Raw genomic sequence first — 27,007 nt, 5'->3', positions numbered from 1 at the left:
TGGGTGCCATGTGCTGGCCCACAAATTTCTGTGCACAGGTCAGAGACTAGAGACCCCAAAATAGATGTTCCCAGTCCAGTCAGATACCAGAGATCCAAGGATGAATGCTCCCAGCCTAAGGTCAGAGAACAGAGACCCAAGAAGGGATGTTTCCAGGACAAGATCTTAAAAAAGAACTTACATGAACTGATGCAGAACCAGGAGAACACTGTACACAGTAACAGCCACATCATGTGATGACTAACTTTGATAGACTTGGCTCTTCACAGCAATGCAAGAATCTAAGATAACTCCAAAAGACTCATGGTGGAAATTGCTTTCCATATCCAGAAAAAGAACTATGGAGGGGCAGCTAGGTGGCACAGTGGATAGAGCACTGGACCTGGATTCAGGAGGACCTGAGTTCAAATGCGGCCTCAGACATGTAACACTTACTAGCTAGGCAAGTCACTTAACCCCATTGCCTAGACAAAAAAAAAAAAAGAACTATGGAGTCTGAATGCAGATGGAAGCATACTATTTGGTCTCTTCCTTTGTTGTTTTGTTTTATTGCTTCATTCTCGTGGTTCCTCCCATTAGTTCTAATTGTTCTTCACATCATTACTAATGGGAAAATATGCTTAATATGAATGTATAAGTAGAGCCTATAACAGATAGCATGCCACCATCTTAGGGGGGGAGGAGAAGAGTGGGAGGAGAAAATTTAAAACTCAAATTCTTATGGAAGTGAATGTTGATAACTAAAGATAAATAAATTAATTATAAATATATATCTCAAAAAAGATTTGTGCAGAAGATTGCAGCAAGGGTAGGTAACCGAAGATGCTCGTAAAGGAATGGCATGGTCCTATAACAATAATGGTGGGAGGCCTAAAGCTTAGAAGGAGCTGAGGCTGGGTGGGAATGCCAGAAATGACAAAAAAAAGGATTTTCTTTTAGAGCCTTATTGGAGGAAAGAAGAGATCAAACCTTGCTCCCGAGTGGATGGGATAGGATTGGACTGGACTGGATTGTGATAAATGACAATAGGACAAAGACAAAGATGCTTCATTCTTCTTTTTACCCTACCCGAGAGAATGAGCTTAGCACTGGGAGAAGGACTTTCAAGCATTCCTAATGAAAAGGCCAGAGCTGGGTAGGATCTTTGAAGAATAAACATAAGAGACAGGAAAAACCTTTTAAAAAATGAACATTTAAGCAATTGAAAGGGACTAAACTATTAAGAAGACTTTATGAGTCCAATAGGAAAGAAGAGGCTATCCTTTGAAAATCCTACTCCCTTCAAAGGTCAAAAAGAAGACAAACAACATAGCCTGAGGGTAGTTTGGTTCTGCCTTGCTGGTTTTAAGAGAAGATGGGATGTAGAGGCAAAGCAGAGTAAATTGAGAAAAAATGAGAAAGAAAAGGGAGGAATTTATTATTTTTCATAATTAGGGTTCATGAACAGACGAGTATATAGGTGTGAAGAAGGTTGTGGGAACAGGCACATCATAAACCTCACTCTTACCTGAACTGGGCAAATGGGGCTTAAAACACACACATACACAGAGTTAGGGGTAGAAATCTATTAAACAAGTTAACTGTTGGGAACAGGGAAAGAGAATGGAGATTTAAGAGAAAGGATGTAGTTACAAGGAAGGCCAGGGAGGGAATAATCAGAAGCCAGACAAATTTTAATTTTAGAAGGTGGGGATTAATGGGAGAGAAGGAAAGCACAGGAACCAGTGACCAGGGGCTAGCTGGGTAAAAGAAGAGTGACGGAGAAGTGACATCAGAACACTTCATTTGGATTGTTAGTGGTGGTCACATTGCCTTCTACCGCCATCTTCTTTGTAAAGAGGAGAGTGAAGAAGGTAAAGTGAGGGAAAAGTAGAAGAAGATATGAGGGAGAGAAAACACAATTATAAACAAAGTAGGTGCCCATCTCTTCGGGGAATAGCTGAATGAATGATTATAGATGAGTGTAATGAGATTCCATTGTGCTGTTAGTTTGTCCTTTGTTTTCAAAGAAGACCAAGATAATTTCTTGACTTGCACATGAATTGGATGTAAGAGCTGCAAGAAATGATGAAAGGAATGGATTCAGAGAAACTTGGTAAAACTTGAGTGAACTAATGCAGAATATGATGAGAAGAACCAGGGGAATAATTTGCAAAATGATAATGATAATATGAAGGAAAACAACTTTGAAAGACTGAATTACTCTGATCAATGCTATGACTGGTCACTACTCTAGAAGACTAATGATGAGTCATCCTTCCCATCTCTCGGCAGAGAAGTAGTGGACTATAGGTGCCCAGGGGCAGCTAGGTGGCAAAGTGAATAGAGCCCCTGGGTCTTGAGTCGGGAAGACCTGAGTTCAAATCCAGTCTCAGATACTTCCTAGCTGTGTGACCCTGGGCAAGTCATGTGACCCTGCTTATCTCGATTTTCTCATCTGTAAAATGGGCTAGAGAAGTATCTTTGCCAAGAAAATCCTAAATGGGGTCACAAAGACTGAAAATGACTAAAGAATTACAACAAAATAAGTGCCAAATTAAATATACATGTTCAGACATGACCAATGTGTAAATTGATTTTGATTAACTCTACTTATTTGTTAAAATGAAGAGCATTTGGGTAGAGTTGGAGAAGGAAGGCTTGATGGGGGAAAGATAGTGATAGAAAAAGTAAAGAAAGTGAAGGGTGTCAATTAAACATTTAAAAACAATTGGAAGGAGGGATAGTACTTCCATGTTAAATGTAATACATACTTTTAAAAAAACTGTACATAATAGAAATATATGGTTTAATTTACAAGCCTCTTTTTCTATATCTCTTTCCACATGGAAATGTTCACGTGTATTGATATTTGTTAAGCTCATAATGAAAAAAGAAAAATTTTCAAAAGAGCCTTAGGAAGAAAAAGTCAACTTGATGGGGTGTGGCCCAAACTGAGATCTTCGCCCCTTGCCCCAAAGGGAATCTGACCTCCATTTGTCTACAGTCCCCAGCCCTTCATCTCCCTTTGAAAGCCTTAGCCTCACCTTTTAATCTTATTCAGATGCACCTTTGCCCCTTGCCCTAAAAGAATCTGGCTCCCTTTTGCCTACTCCCCTTATCTCCCTTTGAAAGTCCTAGCCCCACCCTTTGATCTTGTGCAGATGCCTTTCAAACTTCTGCCTTCCTGTTCCCTCCATTAGCTATTCCCATTGTCTATTCAATCTCTCAGGCCTTCCGATCAGAATTCTCACCTAGACCCTTTTCCCAGCCCCCTTCTCTGGCCACCCAAAGTTACTTCAGTGTATAAAAATTCCACCCTGGCCCCCATTCAGGTGTGGAGAATCTCAAGCCCAAAAGGCCAAGACTTTCTCATGCTGCTTGTCCTTACGGGTATCACCTGGCCTTTGCGATTTACCACTAATAAATTCCTCTGGCTAGAAGAAGATTTGAGTTGAATTCTTTCAGACAGGGCCTGGTACCGCGATCTTGGGGTGTCCCCCAGCAGCACCCCAAAAGTCCTAGACCTCTTCACATGGAGTTTAAGCTAATAGCAACATCTGCTCTTCCTTTGAAGTAAAGATAGCCAAGCAGGGATCAGGTCTTCAAGGAGCTGTATTATAACATCACTAGAAGATAGCAGCAGCTATGTAGTTTCAGAGGCACAAACTGACCTTTTATGTATTCACTGGCCACAAGTATTCTGTGTATGTGCATGTACATATGTGTTGAATCCTCCCACTGAAGTTACAGATATTTGTAGGCAAGTGTACCCCAGGTTTATGGGGGAAATTTTTTGTTGTTACATTTGTTATTATTCTATTTCAGTAGATGTATTTGCTTTGAATGAGTTGTCTTCTAGTTAACCATTAACCGGTAAATTTGTGCATCAGTTGGATTTAAGTGAGGCTCACTTTCTCTTCCAGAGTCGTCACAGTCCAGCTTCAAGGTGACTGGCTATGGCTCCAGATGCAGTGGATAGCCTTGGCCTCTTTGATGTCTAACCAAGTGATAAGCCTGCTTCAGCTGCCTTCATGGCCATTGGAACAAATTATTCTCATCTGCCCATTCCACCAGGGGAAGACTTCACATGCTTGAGGTAGACACTCCCCTAACTTACCAATGGATTTGAGATCCCTTGGTTATCCTCAACCTGGTTTAACCCATCTGCCTGAAATGGTCTACCAGGGTGTGGCCACTGCACATGCTATTGCTTCTTGGAGCCACAGGTGAAAGTTAGGTGGATCAAGTAGACACCAAAGGTGGAAAACAGCCCTGAAAAGGGATCAGAAGCACTCACACCAGAGGTACTAGTACTCCCCGAATACTCCCAAAAGCAATTTGACTACCAGAAGACTTAATGTCAATAGATTAGAGCATGTCTCTGAGCAGGAATAGTTCATAGTTAACTTGGAGGCAAAGCTCAGTCAACACAGGATTGGCAACAGTGGAGCAGAAGAAGAGTGGGCAGCTTTCAGAGATTTGGTATACAGCTCTGCATTGGCTCATTTGGGCCAGAATACTCACAAACGTCAAAACTGGTTTGATGAAAACGATGGGGAAATTCAGAAGCTGCTAAATGAAAAATGAGAACTCCACAGGGTTTACCAGCAGCATAGTTCATCTGTCTCTAAGAAGGCAGCATTTAATTCCATCAAAAGTAAAGTACAGGTGAAGCTTAGAGAGATGTAGGATTCTTGGCTCAGTAAGAAGACAGATGAAATTCAGTTGTACACTGATAGTAATAATCCAAAGCATTTTTATGAGACCCTAAAGGCTATTTATGGGCCAGAGATCTATGGTGTATCTCAACTACTCAGTACTGATGGAGTCACCTTGAATAGTGATAAGGACATGATCCTGGAGAAACAGGCTGAACACTTTATTGTGTTCTCAACAGACTGTCATCAATCAATGCTGAAGCTACTGATCACTTACCTCAGGTTGAAGTCAATCCCTCTCTAGCCAAACTTCCAACTGAAGAAGAGGTTTTAAAGGCCATTAGGCTCCTTTCCTGTGGCAAAGCACCTGGTGCTGATTCTATTTCAGCTGAGATTTACAAGGTGGGGAGTCCATTGCTCATAGAAAAGCTGACTGAAATTTTCTAGGTTATATGGCAAGAGGAGGTTATCCATCAAGAGTTCAAGGACACCTCCATTATCCGTCTCTATAAAGATAAAGGAAATAGATTGTCCTGTGACAATCACAGAGGGGTCTCTCTCTTAGGCACTGCTGGCAAGATTCTTGCCAGAGTCCTCCTTAATAGGCTGATCCCTCTCCTGGAAGATGTTATCTACCTGAGAGCAAGCATGGCTTCAAAAAGGGCCGAGAAACGGTTGATACGGTGTTTGCTGCTCAACAACTCCAGGAGAAATGCCAGGAGCATAATAGAGGTCTGTACACAACGTTTGTAGATCTGACCAAGGTCTTTGATACTGTCAGTCATGAGGACTTATGGAAAATTATATCAAAATTTGGTTGCCCCAAGAAGTTCATCAGTACTGTACATCAATTTCATGATGGCATGCTTGCTTAGGTTCTGGATAATGAATGATGCTCTCATGCTTTCACAGTCACCAATGGAGTGAAACAAGGCTGTGTGCCTGCTCCCATGCTTTTCAGCATGATGTTTTCAGCCATGTTGTCAAATACTTTCAATGAAGATGAACTAACAATGAGGATGACGTTATAATCAAAGTCGGCTACTGCTGAAACTGTTGAACTTGAAAAGGGTACAAGACAAGACCTAAGTGGAGGGAGCACTGGTGCATGATTTTCTGTTTGGAGATGATTGTGCATTCAATGCAGCCTCTGAAACTGAGATGCAACAAAGTACAGATCAATTCTCTGCTGCTTGAGCTAATTTTGACCCAAAAACTAACACCAAGAAAACACAGGTGCTCCATCAGCCAGCACCACACCAGTCATATGTGGATCCATTGGTTACAGCAAATGGAGAAGTTTTGAATGCTGTGTATAAGTTCACTTTCCTTAGCAGTATACTTTCCAGGGATGTACACATTGATAATGAGGTTGATGCACACATTGCCAGTGCTAGTTCAGTGTTTGGGAGGCTCTGAAGGAAAGCATGGAAGAGAAGAGGTATTAGACTGACTACCAAACTGAAGGTCTGCAGAGTCTTTGTACTGACCTCATTGTTGTATGCCTGTGAAACCTGGATAGCACACCAGCACCATGCCAGGAAACTGAACTGCTTCCATTTGAATTGTCTTAGGGAGATTCTGAAGATCACTTGGCAGGATAAGGTGCCAGACTCTGAGGTCCTTTCTCGAGCTAAACTACCAAGCAATCAAACTCTGCTTCAAGGAGCTCAGCTCTGATAGACTGGCCACGTTGCTTGAATGCCAAACATCTGCTTGCCTAAAAGACTATTTTACAGAGAACTCACACAAGGCAAGCGTTCACACGGTGGTCAGAAGAAGTGATACAAGGCTCTGAAGGTCTCTTTGAAGAACTTTGGAATTGATTGTGTGACATGGGAGACAATAGCACAGGACATCCCAGTATGGCGTGCCCTCATCAAACAAGGTGCTGTACTCTATGAGCAAAGCAGAATTGAAGTAGCTTAAAAGAAATATGAGATGGGCAAATTTGGAGAATCCCACCCCAAATATTCACATAGACTATTTGTGCCCAATCTGCCTAGAGCCTTCTGAGCTCATCTTGGTCTGATCATCCACGCGTGGACACACTGTACCTTGACTCTACCATAGTGATGCCATTTTGGTCTTCTTTGAGAAAGCAGGGCAAGACCAGCCAAAGATAAATACGTTGGTGGGGGCTCATGAGCTGCGCTTTAAAGAGATGCAGGCACAACCTTGGTAGCAGTACCCTGGGGGGAAAGCCCTTCCAGTCACCCCCACAAAGTACATGGATGAGCTGAAAGGAAGTAGCACAACAGAGGCAAGATCTCATGGAATCTAATAAGATTTAAGACAGTAGGTAGAAACCCAAAGTGGACATCCACTTAAAGAAACCTAGCAGTGAGACACACAAGGAGGAAAACCACATGCCCAGTACAACTCATGACTCCAGACTACAACTGGGATATCAGTGTTTTACGGAACAATCCACACCTGTCACCTGTTCCTCTTCTAAACCTCTTTGCTCTTCTACCAGGTAAAGCTGTTTCTCTGTTCCTCTCTGGCAGCTGAAGCAGAGTTAGGTTTATTTTTAAAAACCAGCAGCGTTAAACCCTTTCACTGAAATAGCAGCACAAAGCCTGACCTCTACAGCTTTCCAGATCTGCTCCCTTGCCCAGGTGCTAATGAAGTGTTAACCTATTTCTGGCAAATGATGCTCCTAAGTCAGAGAACTAGGAAGCTCCTCATATCTCTCCTCTGTGTTCTAAGAGGAGTCTTTCTCTCAACCGAGAAGGTTGTAGATAGCATCAGTCAAGAAAACCCTGAAGACCCTGAGGAGTTTCCCCTTTCTCAGGCTTACAGAGGGTACTAAATAGCCAAGCCACATCTTTTTTTTTTTTTTACTCATTTACTACCTATCTTCAGACTTTAGGACAAAACGCATATGAAGCAGATACAAGGTAAACTTTGAGTGTGGGGAGGTGGTAGCAGTGGGGAAAGTACAAGAGAAAGTACTCCTGCAAAAATGGCAGTTGACCTGACTCTTGTAGGAAACCAGGGATTCCAAGAGGCTTAAATGAGGAGGACGAGCATTCTAGGCATGAGGAAGAGCAAAGGCACGGAGATGGGAGATGATGTGTCATAGGTGAGGAACAACAGAAAGGTTGGTATGGCTGAATTGTAGAATATGTGGAAAGACATAATGGATAAGAGAGAAGTCTGGAAAGGGGGCTAGGTTGTAAAAAATGCTTTCAATACCCAACAGAGGGAGTTGCAGAGAGGCTTCAGTTTAGGAAAAACTATCTAATAATTCGAGCGGGCTAAAAATGTGTATTTGTTGAAATTAAGGTAAACTGAGACACAAACCTGTGAGCATGATCTATTAATACAGCATGAATTCACCAATAAATAGGATCTTAGCTTCCTCCTTAGCCAAGGGCATGAGGTGAGGTAAGCTAGTCTTCTTATAGTCTTTCTGGGAGGCACAGAACAAAGAACAGGGTTTCATAAGCAGGAAATAAGTTATGATTAGGTCCAAAGCCTAAAGAAAACAATGTGATTGGCAGCATCACTGATGTGGGGGATAACATGATTGGAAATTGAGAATGTGGGTCTAGTAACAAGCCCTCCTTGTCATTAAGGAAGGCTGATTGATTTATGGAGCTCATCTGCATCCTTCAGGGCTTGTTAGGGGGACAGAGATAATAGATTTCCTGGTACCCATGTGGATCTTACAAAGCTCGTTAGCCAGTATAACAGATATCCCTTAATTGTACCTGGGTATACGAGGATCCTTAGTTAAAACAACAACAACAGATCACCTTAATTGTGCAAGGACAATAAGATGTGTAGAGATAATGTTTCTTCGAATTAGGGTTGTTTGTGGGACAACTTAGCTCAGAGAAGAAGGCTGAACTTCTGAAGCTACAAACTTCTTAACTCAGAAACAAAGAAAGGGACGTCGGCAGTTATAGAAAATACAGGATAACATCAACTACAGATAGAATGAATTACAAAAATAGAATTAAGGAATCGAATCAATTTTGTTTTCTCAATTCCTCCCTTTGATCCATGGGAAACACGTTTCCCATGGATCACTCATTTGTAAGTAAGTTCTATAAGATTTTTAATATAGTCATGATCAGCAGTGCACACTAACAAACTTTTCTGGGCCTAGTTTGGAACAGGCTTGTACACAGCAATGAAGGCGATGTCTGAAAAGAATAATCAGACAGAGGGCAATACGGGCCCATTCACCAAGGGTAGCTTTCAGACCATTCTCTTCTAGCCAAGTGAACCAAGAAAAGGGATTCTACTACAGGTCACTTGTGAAGGATAGTTGTTTCACCTGTACTTCATTAAGGTTCGTTACAATTTCACCTGCTTTATTGATAGAAGAACAGCAGCACTGATTGAGCATAGCACAGGCTTGTTTCTGAAAGGCGGTAAGGAGATCTAGGACCATGTGGCTTTACAAGGCCATTTGGGCCAAAGAATCTACTTTACTTTGTAAGGAGGTGATGAATGCACTTGTGGCCTGGACTAATTTTTCGATTTTCAGAGAGAGATTCCTAGTTGCTTGCTCTAACATAGAGATCCCCATATAAGAAATGAACAACCACAAAAACTTCATAGAATTGTTGTTCGTTTTTACAAGGTTCTCTATTGCAACTTCATCCTTAGCGGACAGGACCTCTTACTTTTTGTTTTTTTAGCATTCGGGCCACCATGCCACAGGTTTCTAGTAGACTCTTTTTCCAGGAGCCCAACAGGGTGATCAAAGACTGGGGCTGGAGGGGTCAAATAGGCAATTCCACAGGTACCATGCCAATTTGGGGAAAGAGGCGAGTAAGCCCTGTCATTAGAAATGAAAAACTGGCCTTGGGTCACCATTCCCCATGAGACTTCAGAAGGTGAAAGTTTAACTCTACCCATGACACATCTAGTGCCATTGTAGGTAAGGTTGGTCAAAGGGAAAATATTGGAGTCTATTGTCGCTGTTACTTTGGAACAGATAAATGGATCCCCTTTGGTAATGTTAGGGAGGGGAATACTATAAGTGCAGTTTGCTGTCCTTCCTAAATCTCGCGTAATGTTAGTTCCTCTCTCCTTGGTCACACAAAGATGGAAGCTTGGGAGAGGAGTAACAACTCTAAGCAAGATGGCCCTAGCTTTGACAGCACCAAGAGACCCATTGAATTTGAGAGTAACTTGGTTATTCAAGAAGGGGTGCAATGTAATATCCTTAGCTTCCAAATAGTTTGGCACTTCTTTATTAGAGGCATTAAGATTGCAAGTGGTTTAGGCAAAAGACATAAAAAGCCCCATTTAAAGGTGGAGGACAATGGTCTAGATCAGCTGCCAGCTATGGGAGCATTTCATTTTCAGTAGGAGGAAAGACCTTTCATGGATCAGGGTCATTTTGGTGGATGTGATGACAAACCCAACATTCATGAGGTCCAGTTCTGAGGTGGTGCAAAGGTTCACCTTCTTTTCCATGGAGGCTACTAATAACATTAAGCCTTTTTAGCTTCTCTACAGGGAGTGGGCTGGGGAGGAAAAATGAATGAAGGAAAGAAAACAAAATGAAAAATTATGACTTGATATGGGAGGCAGATTTCAGGTGGGAGCAATATATCCAGGAATCCTTTTCTCTGATTTTGACTGCTGTTGTGATGGTCAGCAACAGTTAGAAAGGTCCTTCCCAAGCTGGTTCAGTTCCATGGTTCCATTGGAAGTTCTTTTTTTTTTTTTTTAAGACAATTGGGGTTAAGTGACTTGCCCAGGGTCACACAGCTAGTAAGTGTCAAGTGTTTGGTCTGAGACTGGATTTGAACTCAGGTCCTCCTGACTTCAGGGCCAGTGCTCTATCCACTGCACCACCTAGCTGCCCCTTGGAAGTTCTTGATGTAGACCATATCTCTTGGATGTAAAATTGAGGAGTGAAAAGTCCAAAGGTTCAGTCTGTTCTGCAGCTCCTCCATCATGAAATTATGATAGCCAGTTTTGTAGCTCTTCTATATAGGATGCACTGGAAATATCTCCTCCTAGTAAGGATGTGTATACTGAGGGGAAAGGTTTTGCTTGGATTGGGGGTGTGGTGGTGGTACCTGAAAAGCATTTCAAAAGGAGATATATGTAATTCCCCCCATGGTCTGCTCCACAGATAGAATAAAGCCAGGGGAAGGACATCAGGCTGCTTAGATGGGTCTCAGTACACCACTTGAAACCATAGTTTTAAGTTCTTTATTCATACACTCAACTGGGCCTGAACTTTGGGGATGTTGGGGTATGTGAAGTCTAGGAACCACTCCTAGATCAAAGTAAATTCGGAATGGGACAGAGTCAGTAAAGTGGGTGCTCTTGTCGGAATCAATACGTGCTGGAGGGCTGCAGTGGGGAACAATTTCCCTCAGGAGCTGCTATTTTATTTTATTTTTTATTTTCTCAGCAATGTAAGAATCTAAGACAACTGTCAATATTTTAGAGCACCAGTGTGGGCAAGACAGTAGACAATGGCCAGGGCAGTGGGAAGTTTCAGAACACACAAGAGATCTTTGACAAAATCTGTATTAACAATGACCTTACCGGCAGATGTCAAAAAACCTTTCCGTGGCCAAAGCATTCTAATAACATGGCAGACGCCAAATGTATAATGTGAGTCAGTACTGATAGTGGCACTCTTCCTTCCCTTTGGCTAGCTGGGATGCCTGGGTAAGGGCTACAAGCTCAGCATCCTGGGCACTGAGATTAGAGGGCAGTGAAGCAGGGGCAGAGTCAGAAACAATGATGGTGCCAGTGTAGTAAGTACTATCTCTTCTAAGAGAAGACTTGTCAATATACAAAACAAAGTTAGGATTTTGCAAAGGGGTGTCAGAAAGGTCATCACAAGGTTTTTCAGCCATGCCTACTAGAGAGGCACAATCATATAATAGCTCCCCAGCGACTAGTAAATAGGGGAGCAATGTGCCAGGGTTGAAGACTGCATGACGCTTGAGGGTGATGTTTTCTTTACCAAGAAAGATCATTTCATGTCTGGCAAGTCTCTTGAGTTTGGTGATGAAGTAAGAGGGCTTCCACTTTATGGGGGCACTGCACCATGAAGGGGGCACCAAAAACAAAATTCCAATCCTTCTTTACCAAAAAGGAGGTGCTCCAGCTGCTGCAGAATCAAACTGAGTAGAATAACAAGCTACTGGGTGTGGAGTGGATCCAAATATTTGAGCAAGGATGCCAGAAGCCACCCCTGCTTTGCTTCTGTACAAAAAGAGAGCACTTACCTTGTCTGGGAATCCCAGTGCAGATGCCCATAATGACTTCTTTTTGAGGTCTGAAAGGGCGGAAAGGTGTTGATGATCAAGCTTCAAAGGATATGGAACAGAGCTTTTAGTCAGACAAGAAGTTTAATTATTGCACTGAATGAAGGAATCCACTGTCTGTAGTGCTGGGTTACTCTGAGGATGGCACGCAACTGTGGCTTGGTGGTGTGTGCAGTGAGCTACTGGATGGCCTGAATGCGTTTTCTGAGACAGAATGTGAATTAGCAGCCAAAACAAATCCCAGCTATTCCACCTATCGAAGGCACCAGTGGACTTTCAATGTAGAGACTCCCTCTGATGAAGCTGTATTAGGAGATGATGACTAACCTCTTGGCACATTCAGGTGCTGAGAGCTGCTAGCAGGAGGCATCGGAGAGGAGCCCTTGAGAGTGATAGACACTAAATCCTACTGTAAAATTTGAGAGAATAAAATGGGGCTCTTGGCACACCCTTGAGACAGATGAGTCTTCATCCATTGCGTGTTTTTCCAGGTGAAGGCAAACAGGTATTGGGTGTAGGAGTGAATGGGGATTATAAAAAGTGCTGAGCAAATATCTATTACCATAAGCAAGGGATTGAGGAAATGATAGTAGCAGGATTGGACACCTTTGAATACCTAGGAATAACATAAGCATCAGTGGTGCTCAAATCTTGTACAAAGTGATAAATAGGCTTGCCATCTGGACTTGGGATAGGCTTTTTAACAGGGAGGACTGGTGTGCTGCAAGGTACCACAACACCATGATCCCTTAGTCAGTGATGAGTGAAATACCTTCAATAGCCTCTTTGGGTTAAAGAGTATTTCAAACTAGATGGTGGAGGGCTTCCTCTAATTTTGATGGAAATAGAGATGGCAAATTTCAGAAGTCCCACATCTGAAGATGTCGAGGTGCATAGGGAGTCTAAAATATCAGATGAGATGCTAAATGTATCCCTGACCATTTCTGGGTCATTATGAACGAGAATGAGGAATAAGGAAAAGGAGTCCTCGGTTATCTGCAAGGACAGAGCACCATTGGGAGAACAGGAAATAGTAGCTCTAAGGTTGCATAGGAGATCTTGCCCCAGTAGATTTATAGAGAATTTGGGTATGAGGAGGAAAGAGTGCTCAGCAGGCAGAGGGTCAACAGATACTGTGTGATAGGATAATCTAGGAACATTCTGAGGCTTTCCCAAGACCCCAACAATATTTAAAGACCCAATAGAGGTGCAATCCAAATTAGCCAGTAAGCAATCACAGAGTAAGTCACCAGCTTTAAGGGTGACACCATTTTGAGGAGAAGGATGGACTGGAATAACAGAGGCTAGGACATCAGGTTCAGGGAAAATAAAAGAATCTCTGGAATCCACAGCCCCTCCCTCTTTTCATACCCTATGCCTTCATGCAGCAAAGCTACCCTGGGAACTTCTATGTAGTCTCTGTAGTCACTCTGCCTTCTGTTTCTGAGGTCCCATTGTTTCTTTTTACAGTCTTGGACGATATGGGCCTTCTTTCTACAGTAAAAACACTCACATGATTTGTGCATTTTTATAGGGCCCCTGAAACAGCTTGCACAACAGTTTCCAAAATGGCCCATACAGCAGCCTTCAAAATAGCCTGTGCAGGAGCTTCTGAAACAGCCTGTACAGAAGCAAGGATGGTTTGCTCCTGCACCTTAGGTTTCACCTTTTCCTTGTCCTTTTCTTCTTTATCCTTTCCTTCACAGACATATAAGGCAATGCTCTTACATTGGCCATCCTGGGCATCTTTTATGGAATTGTTTTTCTATTTCTGGCATGATCGATTAGCAAATTGTGTGTTAACGATGTGTGCATCTCGAGGGTTAAATGGGTCTAATTTTGCATATCACTCAGCACTTTTTGCACAATCTATCATAAAAATAGTTAGGGATTTTTTTGTCCTGCTCTACTATCTCTTGTAATTTAGTCCAGTTTTCAGATCTGCCATTGATGGCTTCATGTTCAATTACATTCTGAGAGGAGTTTATGAACTATTGTGAGTGTTTTCTGTATTTGTTTAATGGTACCTATAGGTCCTTTGCACCTTCAGCATTTTCCTCAGGGTGAAATAAGGGCTGTCCTCTACCTAACATGCAATTTTTTTGCCTTGAGTGTTAATACAGGAGCTAGGGGTTTTGCTGTCCTGGAGAAATCTAAACAGGAATTTTATTTGTTAATTTCTTGAACAAACTCTGGGTGGGGGCATAACAAGTCAAAGAGAAAATATAATCCTTTGGGAGAAGTCCCTGAAATCTGATGCACTCTGTGTGAGGCCAGTGCTTGGGGTGGGGGTGGGGGTCCTGAACCATGGGTTACATCAGATTGAAATCAATTGGTTGTATTTGTATTTTATACAAAACTTTGACAATTCAAGGGTGAAAGCTGCTTTCACATAATTACTGGCAATACTCTACTTGACTTAAATAGTTTTCCAGATAATCTCTTCATAAAAGAATTCTTTTCCTGGATTGCAGATATTTTACAAAGCCTCCAGCTGCCTCCTTAACTCACAAATTCCTTAAATATCTAGCAGTCAGGTTACTAAATTTAAGCCTATATGAAGTGAATTGTAACTGTTCCAATTCTGGAACATGATCTTAAAAATTACAATCAGGTAAGAAATCAAATACCTTCTTTGTATGTGATAAAACTTGGAAGTCAATCCTGGCAAAAACACTGTATTTTCCATATGTCAGTGTAGATACACATGTCTATCAGGAAATGCTTGTCTACATAGCTCTTGATCTCCCTGCTTCTACTCATTGTTTTGGGATGAGGAATCAATTGAACTGTGTGTCTAGAGATTTAAAACTTTCCATTATTCTATTACTTTATGTTCCCATATTTAATCATCTTCTGAATGTATTCAAATGGCTCAACCAAGATGTTTTCTTACAAAGTCAACGAAGTCAAATTAGCTGAAATTCTGCTTGTGTTCCATCTTTTCACACCCAGTCAGCTATCTCAGAACAGATGGATGAGCTTAGCAGACCAAGGCGGGAAAAAAGATGAGACTGTGAACAGTGAGACATTTGCTGTGAGAATGCCTCTAGAAATGAGATTTATTTGCAGGGTGTGTATGTGTGTTTGTACAATAAGTGTATTTGACTTTGTATGGCAAAGTAACCGTGTGTCTATTGAGGTGTGTTTGTGTTGATGGTGAGAGAATGTATGGGTATATGGTGAGGAGAGTGTGCACAATGGGGTGTGTTTATGGTTAAGTGAATGACTATAGCATGTATGTGTGTGTGTGTATTTGTGTGTATGAGGAGGAGCACGTGCAATATAATGAGCTGTATCTTTGTGTGTGTGTAAATGGTGGTCTTAGTATGTGTGCATGGTAAAGGGTATGCATTTTGTTTAGTTTGTGATGGGACATATTCACATGTGGTCTACTTGTGAAATATATCTGTGTCTGTGTGTGTAATAAGTATGTGATTATCTACAATGGATCTGTATGTGTGGAGTGGCAGGTGTGTGTATAGTGAGGGGATGCGTTGATGTGTATTTGTGCAAGGTGAGGGCAACGTGGGTATGGTGAGGTATGTGATGGTGGTATGCATATGGTAAAGAGTGTGTACTTGCGTTTATGGTGATAAGATGTATTTTTTGTGTATGTCAATGAATTGTATTTTTGCGTGCATAGTGATGTTGGTTGTGTTAGTGCGTGGGTGGTGTGTACACAATCTGATTGTGAAACCATGTAGCTCCACCCTTCAAAGACGGAGTGCCACTCTGGTGGTCAGTGTATGGTAACAGGGTATTTACAAGTATGTGTAAGGGGCCGATTTATTTACAACATGATTCACGGGGACATACAGGCCCTTCCTAGGTCCGGCTACCCTCCACAAGTCCTTGGGTGTGTGTATGGTGATCAAGGCTATTTTCTGCGTGTGACCGTTGTTCACAGTCTGACTTCTAGCTATCCTTCTGAGAGCTCCCCCCATAGGGTATTTGCGTGTGTGTGTTGCTGTGTACACAATCTAGCTTGGTTCTCCATAGGCCTCGGTCTGTCAGTCACACCGGGCTGAGCATTTTATATCTCACACATTTTGTCAGGCGGATGAGGACTATTTGTGTGTGTGTGGGTGGTGTGCACACAATCCAGCCGTGAGGGCACGCCCTCAGTCCCCCATCAGGGCTTGGTGTGTACGTGTGACTGAGGACACAATCCGGTCGCGGACACACACTCCTTCTCAGAGCTCCAGCCTCCCAGGCCCGGGCTGTGAGCACGAGGGTTATTTGTGTGTGTCCATGGGCGGGGTGGACACAGTCGGGGCCCCCTCAGCCGAGTTTCCACCCCGCCCCCCTGGCCGTGGGGGAGTACAGCCGCAGACCGTGAGGACACGCAGCCTGGCGCTCCTCAGAGTTCCGCCCCCTTTCCTGGCCCCGGGGAGTGCGCTTGTTGGGGTGTGTACGTAGGCGGACGCGCAGCCCGCCCCCGGCCGCGGCCCCGTCAGGCCCCCTTTGTGTCAGCCTCGGGCCCTGGCCCCGGTCTCAAGCCCAGCCCCAGCCTCCTTCTGGTCCTCGTTCCGCCTCCTCCGGTCCACGTCCCCGCGCCCTGCCTCCGCCCGACCCCGCGCGGTTGCCATGGCAGCCGTCCGTCCGACTTCCCGCCCCCTTTCCTAGTCCCGCCCGCCTCTCTCCTTCTCCCGCCTCCCGCCTCCCGGGGCTGTGGCTGAGCTGGGGAGGGAGGAGGGAAGGGTGGAGAGGAGGAAGAGGAGGAGGGGGGGGTTGCCCCACGCCACTCGGAGAAAAAGAACGCCGGCGCGCCGGGGCCCGCGCTCCCATTGGCCGCCTCCTTCGGGGGCCGGGAGCCCCGCCTCCCTGGCGGGGGTCACGTGATCCCTTTCCAAGATGGCCGCCCTGTTGTTTTGATGAATAATCCTTGGTGGGGCCAGGGGGGCCAGCGGCGGGCGGAGGGGTAGGCGGCTTCGCGCTCGGGCCCGACGCACCCGCACTCCCGGCCCCTTCCCCGGCCCCCGGAGGGGCTCTGGCGCGCAGGCAGGCGGGCGGGCGGGCACACAGGCCGGCGGAGCGGGGCGGGGCGGGGCGTGGCGTGGCGTGGCGTGGCGGCCGGCCTTGCCCGAGGAGGCGGCGGCAGCGGCGGCAGGGTCAGAGGCTGTCCGGGAGGCTCCGGCCCCGCAGTACCTCGGCGCTCATCCCGCCCGCAGCCCGCAGCCGCCGGGGCCCAAAGGACCGCCAGAGCCGAGCCGAGCCTGGGCGAGGCGAGGGGCGCGGGAGCGAGCGAGCTCCCAGGGTGCAGCTTGCAGCGGCCGCCACGAGGAGCCAGCCCGGCGGGCGAGCCGGGCCGGGCCGGGCCGGGCGCCTCCCGCCCCCAGCGGCGCGGGCGGCCTCAGCGCCCAGGCGGAGCTCCCCTGGCCGCCCAGGGCGCAGCTCCTCGGGGGCCCCTCTTCCTCTCCTCTCCTCTGACTATGCAATTCTGAGAGCGCCCCGTCGGGGATCCCGCCCGGCCGGCCCCGTGCAGCGAGCCGCCGATACCTGGGCCCGGCCCGGCCCCCACGCCCCCTTCCCCGACGCCTTTCACCATTAAGAGGAAAGCGATGGAGGAGCTGAGCGCTGATGAGGTGAGGCGGAGGGCCAGTGTGAGTGAGAGTGTGTGTGTGTGAGACAGTGGAATAGAGTGGTGTGTGTGTGCGCTGGGAGAGTATATGTGTGACTGAGTGTGTGAGACTGAGAGTGGTGTGTGTGTACGTGTGTGACTGACTGTGAGACTGAGTGGTGTGTTTGTACATGGGTGTGAGACAGTGTGATAGAGTATCTTGTGTGTGCGCGCGCCGCGCCGAGAGCATATGTGTGTGTGACTGTTATGTGTGTGAGACAGTGATTGAGTGTTGGGAGAGTGTGTATATGACTGAGTGTGTGACACAAGAGCTGTGTGTGTGTGTACGTGTGTGAGACAGTGTAATAGAGTATCTCGTGTGCGCGCGTGTGCTGCGCTGAGAGCATGTGTGTGTGACTGAGTGTTGTGTGTGTACATGTGTGACAGTGATAGTGTTGGGAGAGTGGTGTGTGTGTGACTGAGTGTGACACAAGAGCGATGTGTGTGTGTGCGCGTGTGTGAGACAGTGTGATAGAGTATCTCGTGTGTGCGCGCGCAGCATTGAGAGCATATGTGTGAGTGACTCAGTGTTGTGTGTGTACACGTGTATGAGACAGTGATAGAGTGTTGGGAGAGTGTGTGACTGAGTGTGTGAAACTGAGAGGGTTGTGTGTGTATATGTGTGTGAGACAGTGTGGTAGAGTGTTGGGAGTGTGTGTGTGTGTGTGACTGGGTGATAGAGGGATGTGTGTATATGTGTATGACTGAGACACAGGGTGATAGGAGTATATGTGTGATAGAGTGTTGAGAAAGTATATGTATGACTATATGTGTGAGCCTGTGATAGTGTTGGGAGTGTATATGTGTGTGAATGAGTGTGTTAGAGTTTTGGGAGTGTGTATGTGTGTGAGACTGAGTGTGTGATAGTGTTGACTCTGTGTTGGGAGTCTGTGTAAGTGTTGGGGTTGTGTTGTGTGTGAGACTGTGATAGTATTGAGTGTGTATGTGTGAGATTGTGTGGTAAGAGTATTGTGTGTGTATATTTGAGACTGAGCATGAGATAGTGTTGTGAGTGTCCGTGTGTGACTGAGTGTGATAGAATATTGTGTCTGACTGAAATGATAGTGTTCTGAGGTGTATGTGAGACTGAGTGTGTGATAGAGTATTATGTGTAGTGTGAGAGATTGTGTGATAAGAGTGTTGTGAGTGTATGTGTCTGTGACTGAGTGTGATAGTTATTGTGTCTATATGTTTGAGACTGAGTGTGATAGTATTCTGAGTGTGTGTGTGAGACTGAGATTGAGTATTGTTAGTGTGTATGTGTGTGAGACAGACTGAGAGTGAATGTGTATGTAATAGAATATGTATGAGTGTGTGATAGAGTATGTGTAGGACTGAGTGAATATGTGTGTGATAGAGAATGTGAGCAAATATATGTGACTGAGTGTCAGTGATTTTGTGTGAGATTGACTACGACAGAGTATGTGTGAGTGTGTAAGGTTGAGTGTATGTGAATGAGCGGGGGATAGAGTATAGTGAATATGTGTGGGGGTGGGGTGGGCGGTGGCATTGAAAAGCTGTGCTTCTGCCGCAGGGCTGCTCCCCTGTGGGGGAACCTGGACTTCCCACAAACTTGGGTGGGTAACTCTTTAGGAAGGAGGGAATGAAGGTTCCTCGTGTATCCTCGTTCTCAGAGATGGGATGGATTTGGATGAGAAGGTGGGAAGGTTGAGCTGAACTCCACAGTTATTTTCATTTTAAAAGTTCCTCACCTCGGGGACCTGAAAGTTATCTTCTTTAAAAACAACAGCAACAACACAATCTTCCAATGTGTCACGGGTTTTCTTTTTTTAAATGATCCCTTGAAGATGCCCGAGAACTCTGCTTGTCAGTCTGCCCGTCTAATTAGCTGGAGCAGTTAGCTCTGTAGACCTGGTGGTCTACTACTGCCTGCTGTGCCTTGGGTACTGTGCTGAGTAAGCGTGGGGAGTACAGAGAAAGGCCCTCAAAAAGCTCCAGACAGACCACTCGGTCCCTGCTTTCTCCAGGAGCTCCCAGCACTTGGCCCAGTACCCACCACACAGTAGGCACTTGATAGACACCAGTTGCCTGGCTGGCAGACATTGTCTTGAGTATTTACCAGGGAGGTCCAGGTTAGCTCCTGGCTTGACAGGCAGCCTTTTCTTTAGGACTTGTCACGTCACCTCTTGACTCCTGCTTTGTACTTTACGTTTCCGTTCCTTTCAGACTGGTAGGCATTTTTTGCTGTGGCAGAGACCGGGCAGGAAGTCATTAACGTTAATTGTCCAGTTGACCTTGGTGTCCAGAGACTTCTGGGTTTGAATTCTGACTCTGGCACATAGTCAGTTGCTTAGGCTCTTTGGAACTCAATTTCTTTATCTGTTAAATGGAGATATTTTACATAGCACCTACCCCACTGGATTGTTGTGAAAATTAAATGAGATAACATGCATGAAGAACTTAAAAGTATTTCATTTTCATTTGTTCCTGTTGTATCTAAAAGGAATTACACAGATTCCTTTCTCAGCTTTTTCTTTCTTTTTTTTTTTGTGAGGCAGTTGGGGTTCAGTGACTTGCCCAGAGTCACACAGCTACTGAGAGTTGTGTGTCTGAGGCCGCATTTGAACTCAGGTCCCCCTGACTTCAGGGCTGGTGCTCTATCCACTGCACCACCTGGCTGCCCCTTTTCTCTGCTTCTTGAAGATGATTTTCGTAAAGCAGGGCTGTGGTAGCTCCCTCAGAGTTCCTTAAATAGTTTACAAAGAATTACACCATAGTGAACAGAAGAAAGCAGTAAACTGTAAGGTTAGTTGTAACAAGGCTTCCGTGTGGCTGTTTTAACCACAGTGGTCAGTGTATTTACTTAGGTATTAAAACTCCCCTGCAATAGGGCAGGCTTATTGGGGGGGGGAGTCAGATTGGGAAATTGTGATATGGTACTTTACCCTTTTGAAAGCCAGGACTGCCCCGACCTGTGCCTCCGACCTTTCAAACAGGCCATTTGTAGAGCAGCATCATACTCCTGGGGAAGCTGAGAAGTGGCATCTGGTCTCAGTCATCGAGACTGCCCAGCCCTCTCCGACGTGCCCTCTGCTCCCACCGTGCTGTCCCTGCTCGGCTGTTTGGACAGGGCCCCATCCCCCATCGGCTGCTGTCTCTCTCTCTCTGTCTCCCCCCCAATGAATAGCCTCCCAGTTCTTGAAGACTGGCTCAGATGCTGCCCCTTCTTCCAGTCAGACATGTTCTCTTCTCCAGTCCCAAGGGATACTGGCCGTTCCTTTGGCACTTGTGTAAGCCTTTGTGGTTTGGTATCTGGAGCTGATTCACATTTGGTAGTTGCCTGCTCTGTGCAAGATGCCGGGGATAAGAAGACAGTAACAAAACCATCCTTCCCTTCGAGGCACTTCCATTCTTTTGAGAGGAAGCAACCCTTACATCTGTTTTCAGTCTGCCCTCTCATTCTCTCACACTGTTAGGTCATTGACTCTTCAGAGTTGGTGATTGCTTCTATAGATGATCCTGCTCTAATTAAAAATCAAACAAGAAAAGTTGCTTATAGTATCAGTTTAGTAGTTAGGTGATTATAAAGTGAAGAAATTGGGTTAAAGGAGAGGCGTTAACATTTTTTTGTTGACATGCATATATATATTTTTACGACATCATCTCTAACATATTCCTCCTCCCTCTCCACTACCTGGAGATCTGTCCTCCATAACAAGGAAGAACAAGGCAGTGGCTTATGCACAGTGCCTGGTATATAGTGGGTGCTTAGTAAATGTTTATTGATTGATTGAAGACAAGAGAAGAGCAGTTTAACCAGCCCAGCCCAGTCAGCCTAGTTTGACAGTATCTGCAGTGTTCTACCTCCACAATGGGGGAGATGCATTTTCTTATCCCTTATTCAGGGTCACGCTTGCTTGTTACAGTTACACAGTATTCCATTTCAAACCTTTGTTCTTTCCATTTATATTGTTGAAGTAATTTTGTAGGCCCTCCTCCTGGTTCTGCTGACTGAATTTTGTCACAGCTCATGTAAGATTTCCAGGGCTTTTCTGTATTTTTCCTGTTCAGTGGCCACTCTAAAGCTGCGGCTCTGCCAGCGGAGGGCCTGGGTTTGTTGGTGGGCTCTCACATTCTTCACCTTCCTCAGTATCAGTTTCTTTATTTGTAAAATCAAGTTGGACCTTATGACCTTTGAGGTACCGTCCACTTCTACATCTGTGATCTTATGGTCATTTCTCACGGTGCAGGGATATTCCATTCTGTTCATGTAATGAATGGTATTTTGGGACAGTGGATAGGGGGATTGAGGGATTCAAGAGTCAGGAAGGACTTGGGTTCAAATCCCATCTCACATGCTTCTGAGCTCTGTGACCCCTGGACAAATCACTTCATCTTTTGGTGCCTCAGTTTTCTCATTTGTAAAATTAGAGGGTTGAACTAGATGGCCTCTTCAGTTCCCTTGCAGCTCCAAATCTCTGACTCCATGATCTTGTTCCACAGTGTTAGCCGTTCTACAGTTTATGGGCATCCATCCTGTTTCCAGTTCTTTGCTTCTGAAAAAAATGCTGTTATCTATCAATCGATCAATTGATCAACTGCAGGGCATCCAAAAAGAGACAAAGGGCAATCCCTGTTCTCAAGGAACTTATAATTAACAAGGGAGAAAACATTCCAACAAATAGAAAGCAAGCTGTGTACGAGAATTAAAGGCACTAGAATTAAAGAATTAAAGAGAGGTTGGGGAAAGCATCTTGTGAAAGAAGAGATTTTAGTTATAAGTATTTTGGTGAGTGCGGGACCTTTCTGCCTTTGACCTGGTAGTGATATAGATAGAGCTCTAGCCTGGAGTCAGGAAGACCTGAGTTCAAATCTACTCTCAGACATTTACTAGCTGTATGACCCTGGGCAAGTCACTTAACCGCAGTTTACCTCAGTTTCCTTATCTGGAAAACGGAGATAATAATAACACCTCCCTCCTAGGATCCTTGGGAGGATCGGATAGTATTTGTAAGGCATGGTGCCCAGCACATAATAAGTACTGCATAAATGTCATCATCATTATTATTAAAAGCAGGGTGCCTGTCACATAGTAGATGCTATATAAATGTTTACTCCCTTCCCCTTTGTTAGCGTAATTGTACATAACTTTGCATAATGGTTGGAACAATTCGTAACTCCACCGACAGTGTATCAGTGTGCTTTGCTCTCCACAGCTCTTCCAACACATACCACTCCCCATCTTTTGTTAGAATGGAGCTGAGGCTGCAGTGTAAAGTCTAGAGAGTAGGGAGTGGCACTGGGAGAGAAGTGAGCGTGTCCAGCCTGGCTGCTGTCTTTACTTTGACAGGGCGATTGCAGCCCTTGCTCTTTGGCTTTCCCTTGATGCCTGGCAATTTTTGTTTCCGCCCTCTGTTATTTTTTTAAATCTTCATCTTTCTATTGTTTTCACAATCTTTTTCTTATATTTGTTTTTTGTGTTCAAGAAATTGTTGGCTTTTTCCACTCACCATTTCATCACTTTTCTCTTTTATCAGTTTCATTCATATTTAATAGTTTTTAAACTTCATTTTTATTTTAATTCTGAACACAAACATAAAATAAGACAATTTCCACAAAAACTGTAGAACAGAAATAGAAGACTGTACACAAAATGTGAATATTATGTACAGCTTGTATTTCCTTTTTAAATATATGATTAATTCTAAAAAAGATACTGGAGTGGTTTGCCACTTACTTTTCCAGCTCATTTTACAGATGAGGAAACTGAGGTGAACAGACTCGTCCAGGGTTATGCCGCTAGTAAATGTTTGAGGCTAGATTTGAACTCAGGAAGATGAGTCTTCCTGACTCCAGGCCTGGCAGTGTATCCACTGAGCCACCTGGCTGCCCCAGGTGGGCAGTTCCCTACAGCAATACAGTTTCATAGTTCTGGACCATAGGGACAAAAGGGAGCAACACAGTTGTGAAAACGAATCTTCCTTTTTTAATGTCATTTCCTTCCTTAGGAACCCATTGATTGCTACCTAATGCTTGACCATTTTTTGTTGGGAAGGACCTTTGATTTCTTCAGTTGTTGGTTTTTTTTTTCCCGTTTGATTTCATAGCATTTATTGGCATTATTATGCTCTAATATGTATTGTGCTTATACGTGCATGTGTCTTATTACTTAGGTTGTAATCTTTTTGAGGGTAAGATGTACCTCATATTTATTTTCTCTAGCTCCTATTGAAGTTGAACCAATAAGCATTTATTGTTATGTACCGGGCACTGTGTTATATATACTGTGTACATAGTAGGTACTTAATAAATGTGTATGGGCATTCAAGGAAGACCAGCACCTCTGGCATGAGGACTTGCAAACCCTATTCAGGGCTGTTCATCCACCTTTGGTATCCAGCCTGTTACAGCTCTCACCTGTGGCTCCACGAAGCTGGCGAATGCCCAGTGGCCGCACCCCAGCAAGTTGTCTTGGCAGACAGGCTAAACGAGGTTGAGGGTTAGGGGGCTTTCTGTCTAAGCAGCTGAAGACTTTAGTTGGCAGAATGGGCAGATGAGAACAGTTTTGTTCCAGCGGCTGTGAAGGCTGCTGAAGCAGGCTCTGAGGAGCGCCTAGACCTTTGTCAGACATCAGAGTCCACGGTCATCCGCTGTGAGTCCTCCTGACTTCTGTCATCACTGGACTTCGATGGCTCTGGAGCAGAGCACGAGGGGGATGACTTTGTGCAGTTCTGCCTCACTTAAATCCAGTTGGCTCAGGAGTCAAGACATTACACTGTGATGTCATTGGTCCTCTTCAGAAATAAAGGACAAACAACATCTTTACCAGTTTGCTCATAGGAAGTGAAACCTCAGATGATTTTGATTTGCATTTCTCATCTTAGTGATTTGGAGCAATCTTTCATGTAGCTGTTAATCATTTGTATCCTTTGTTCTTTTTTTTTTTGGCCTATATATCTGGGATAGCTTATCAGAGATATTTAAAGGAAAGATTTTTTTCCCCTAATAGGCATTTTTCATTCAAGTTACATCTTATTCTGTCATCTCCAAACTGTTCTGTTTAGAAGTTTTTAATGTTTTGATTTTTCAATTAATATTTATTTTAAATCATTATAGGAAAAGGAGTGAATAGTATTGTATAATTCTGGAATTGGATGGAGGAAAACCTGGGTTCCGATTCCACCTCTGACCTTATTTTGTGACCATGGACAAGCTACATGATCTCTCTAGGTCCCAGTTTCCTGAACTGTAAAAAAACCAAAACAACGGAATAATAACACCTGTAATACCTACCTCCTCTTAATAACTAGGAGGTTCAAGAATGTTTATAAGATCTCTGTAGGTTCTAAAACACTAAATAAGTGTTACCTATTATTAGTTTATAGCAGTTGTCTCTGTAGTTCAAGAGGTTGTATAAAAAGCAAGGGCTATGATGAGAGGAAGGAAGGCTAACAAATATATTTTGTAATGATTGCAGGGGTGGGGAACCTTCGGCCTCAAGGCCACATGTAGCCCTGCAGGTGCTCAAGTGCAGCACTCTGAATGAATCCAGATTTCACAGAACAAATCCCCTTATTGAAAGGATTTGTTCGAAAAACTTGGGCTCAGTCAAAAGGCCGCACCTAGGGACCTAGAAGGCCACTTGTAGCCCTGAGGCTGCGGGTTCCTCACCCCTGGATTAGAGTATTAAAGCAGGGAGAGAAATTTAAAATCACAGATATGTTGATATAAATCTACCTTTTGCCAAATTATTGAGAAAAATGATTTTAGGATTATTCATTGTTAACTTAGAAATGACATTTCAGAATGATTTCTTCTAATTAAAAAAAATCTGGCATAGGATTTTTGGATAGGAGCTGTCTGGAGACTGGAATCTAGTGCCTGAGCGTGAGACATTCTTACAGCTTCTGCCATGCCATAGATGATTTGTTTTTTGATGGTAGCTTGTTGCATCTCAGTCATGGTAGTATTTGACATTGCACGGGTTCTCAGTGATACAGTTAGTAGCAAATAGTTCTCAAATCAATCCTTCACTGTGGACCCATGTTCTAAAACATCAGGTCCAGAAGAGAGATGGCAAAAGCAGAGCATTTGGTAAAGGCTTAAGCTAATCTTATGGAAAAGATGGTGAAAAGATCCAGGCTGGCCTGGAGGGCAGTTAGATAGATCCAGAAGTGAGTGAATGGACAGACTCGGAAGTACTCTGGTGTGGTATCAGCTTGCACGGAGATCTGGGCTGTGGCTCTTTGCTGATTTAACAAGAGTAGTCTTTGCTCTTCAGGGCATTCTAATGGCAGAGGCAGAGTAGTTTTCACTTGCAGGTTAGACGGCAGAATCTCACGATCCTTAGGGTGGAGAGGCAGAGCACATGGTCATGCCTCTTGTTACTGTCATCTCCATTGATAAAATGGTAATATCAGTGAATCAGTAAGCATTTATTAAGTGCCTACTATGTGCCAATCACTGTGCTAAAGGGGGAGTGGGAATACAAAGGAAGGCAAAAGACAGTCCTTGTCCTCAGGGACCTTACAGTCTAATGGGGGAGGCAACATGCAAACAAATACACAGAAAGCAAGCTGACTGGATAACTAGGAAATAATTAAGGGAGGGAAGGCCCTAGAGTTTGGGGGGTTGGGGTTGAGCAAGGCTTCCTGAAGAAGGTAGGATTTTAGTCAGAATTTGAAGTGTAGAAGTTGAGGAGAGAAGAGAGCATTCCAGGCCTGGAGGACAGCCAGAGAAAATGCCCAAAGCTGAGAGATGGAGGGTCTTGGTGGTGGAACAGGTAGGAGGCCATTGGCAGTGGATCAGAGAGTGTGGATGGGAAGGAAGGTGTAAGAAGACTGGAAAGGTAGGAGGGGGCTGCGTTCTGAAGCCTTTAGATGTCAGCAGAGCGTTTGGTATTTCCTCCTGGAGATGATAGGGACCTTCTGGAGTTTATTCAGTAAGGAGGTGACACGGTCAGTCCCGTGCTTTAGGAAAATCACTTTAGTGACTTAATGGAGAACGGATTGGAGTGGAGAGAGACTTGGGGCAGGCAGACCCATCAGCATGTGAGTTTCTGCTGTTGAACCCCCTTTCAGGGCCCAGGACTTTGGTGGCTAGAACTTTCTTTTATGGGTCTTCAGGAGCTGGGGCTGTTGCCAGTGGGGCTCCCTGGGGGCTGCTTTCCAGGATGATTGCTGAGCATGGGGCTAAAAGCAGTGCTTTTCCCAAGGCTCTTGGGCTTAGGGTCCTGGGCTGTCACCATTGAGATCTGAGGGGAGATGGTGGTAAAGGTGCTGCTGGTGGTTTGACTTGCCTGGCCCATGCTGCCCCTTGTCTTTCCCTCATGGTACCTTGCTACTAATGGGGGGTAAATGTTAAATCTTACACTTAGGTTAAAAAAAATCCTTAGTACAGTAAAGGGGGAGTTGTGGCTAGAGAGCGGTTCATCCTACAGAGCCTACTCTAGGGGACTAAAAGTTCAGTCAGTGACTGGTGTAATATGGCAGCCGAGACAGTGAATACAACGTCTGCAATCA

At 44.6% G+C, this 27,007-nt stretch overlaps 1 protein-coding gene across 3 annotated transcripts in view; it reads left to right on the top strand.

Annotated features, from left to right (window-relative positions):
* Positions 1-17,282: 17,282 nt before the first annotated feature.
* The window catches only part of UBE4B (ubiquitination factor E4B), a 135,581-nt gene continuing 125,856 nt past the window's right edge, over positions 17,283-27,007 (top strand). The window contains exon 1 of one of the 3 annotated variants that reach the window (XM_078145683.1): positions 17,283-17,490. In XM_078145683.1, the coding sequence (XP_078001809.1) occupies positions 17,467-17,490 (24 nt within the window). In that variant the 5' untranslated portion in view covers positions 17,283-17,466. The remainder of the gene's footprint in view (positions 17,491-27,007) is intronic. The other 2 variants (XM_020974176.2, XM_020974185.2) reach the window with 2 other exon arrangements.

The sequence above is a fragment of the Phascolarctos cinereus genome, unplaced genomic scaffold, assembly GCF_003287225.1.
Source record: "Phascolarctos cinereus isolate Bilbo 61053 unplaced genomic scaffold, phaCin_HiC Scaffold_726;HRSCAF=1367, whole genome shotgun sequence".
NCBI classification, from domain to species: domain Eukaryota; kingdom Metazoa; phylum Chordata; class Mammalia; order Diprotodontia; family Phascolarctidae; genus Phascolarctos; species Phascolarctos cinereus.
The sequence above is the reverse complement of the archived record's forward strand: the minus strand, read 5'-3'. Positions and strand labels throughout refer to the sequence as shown.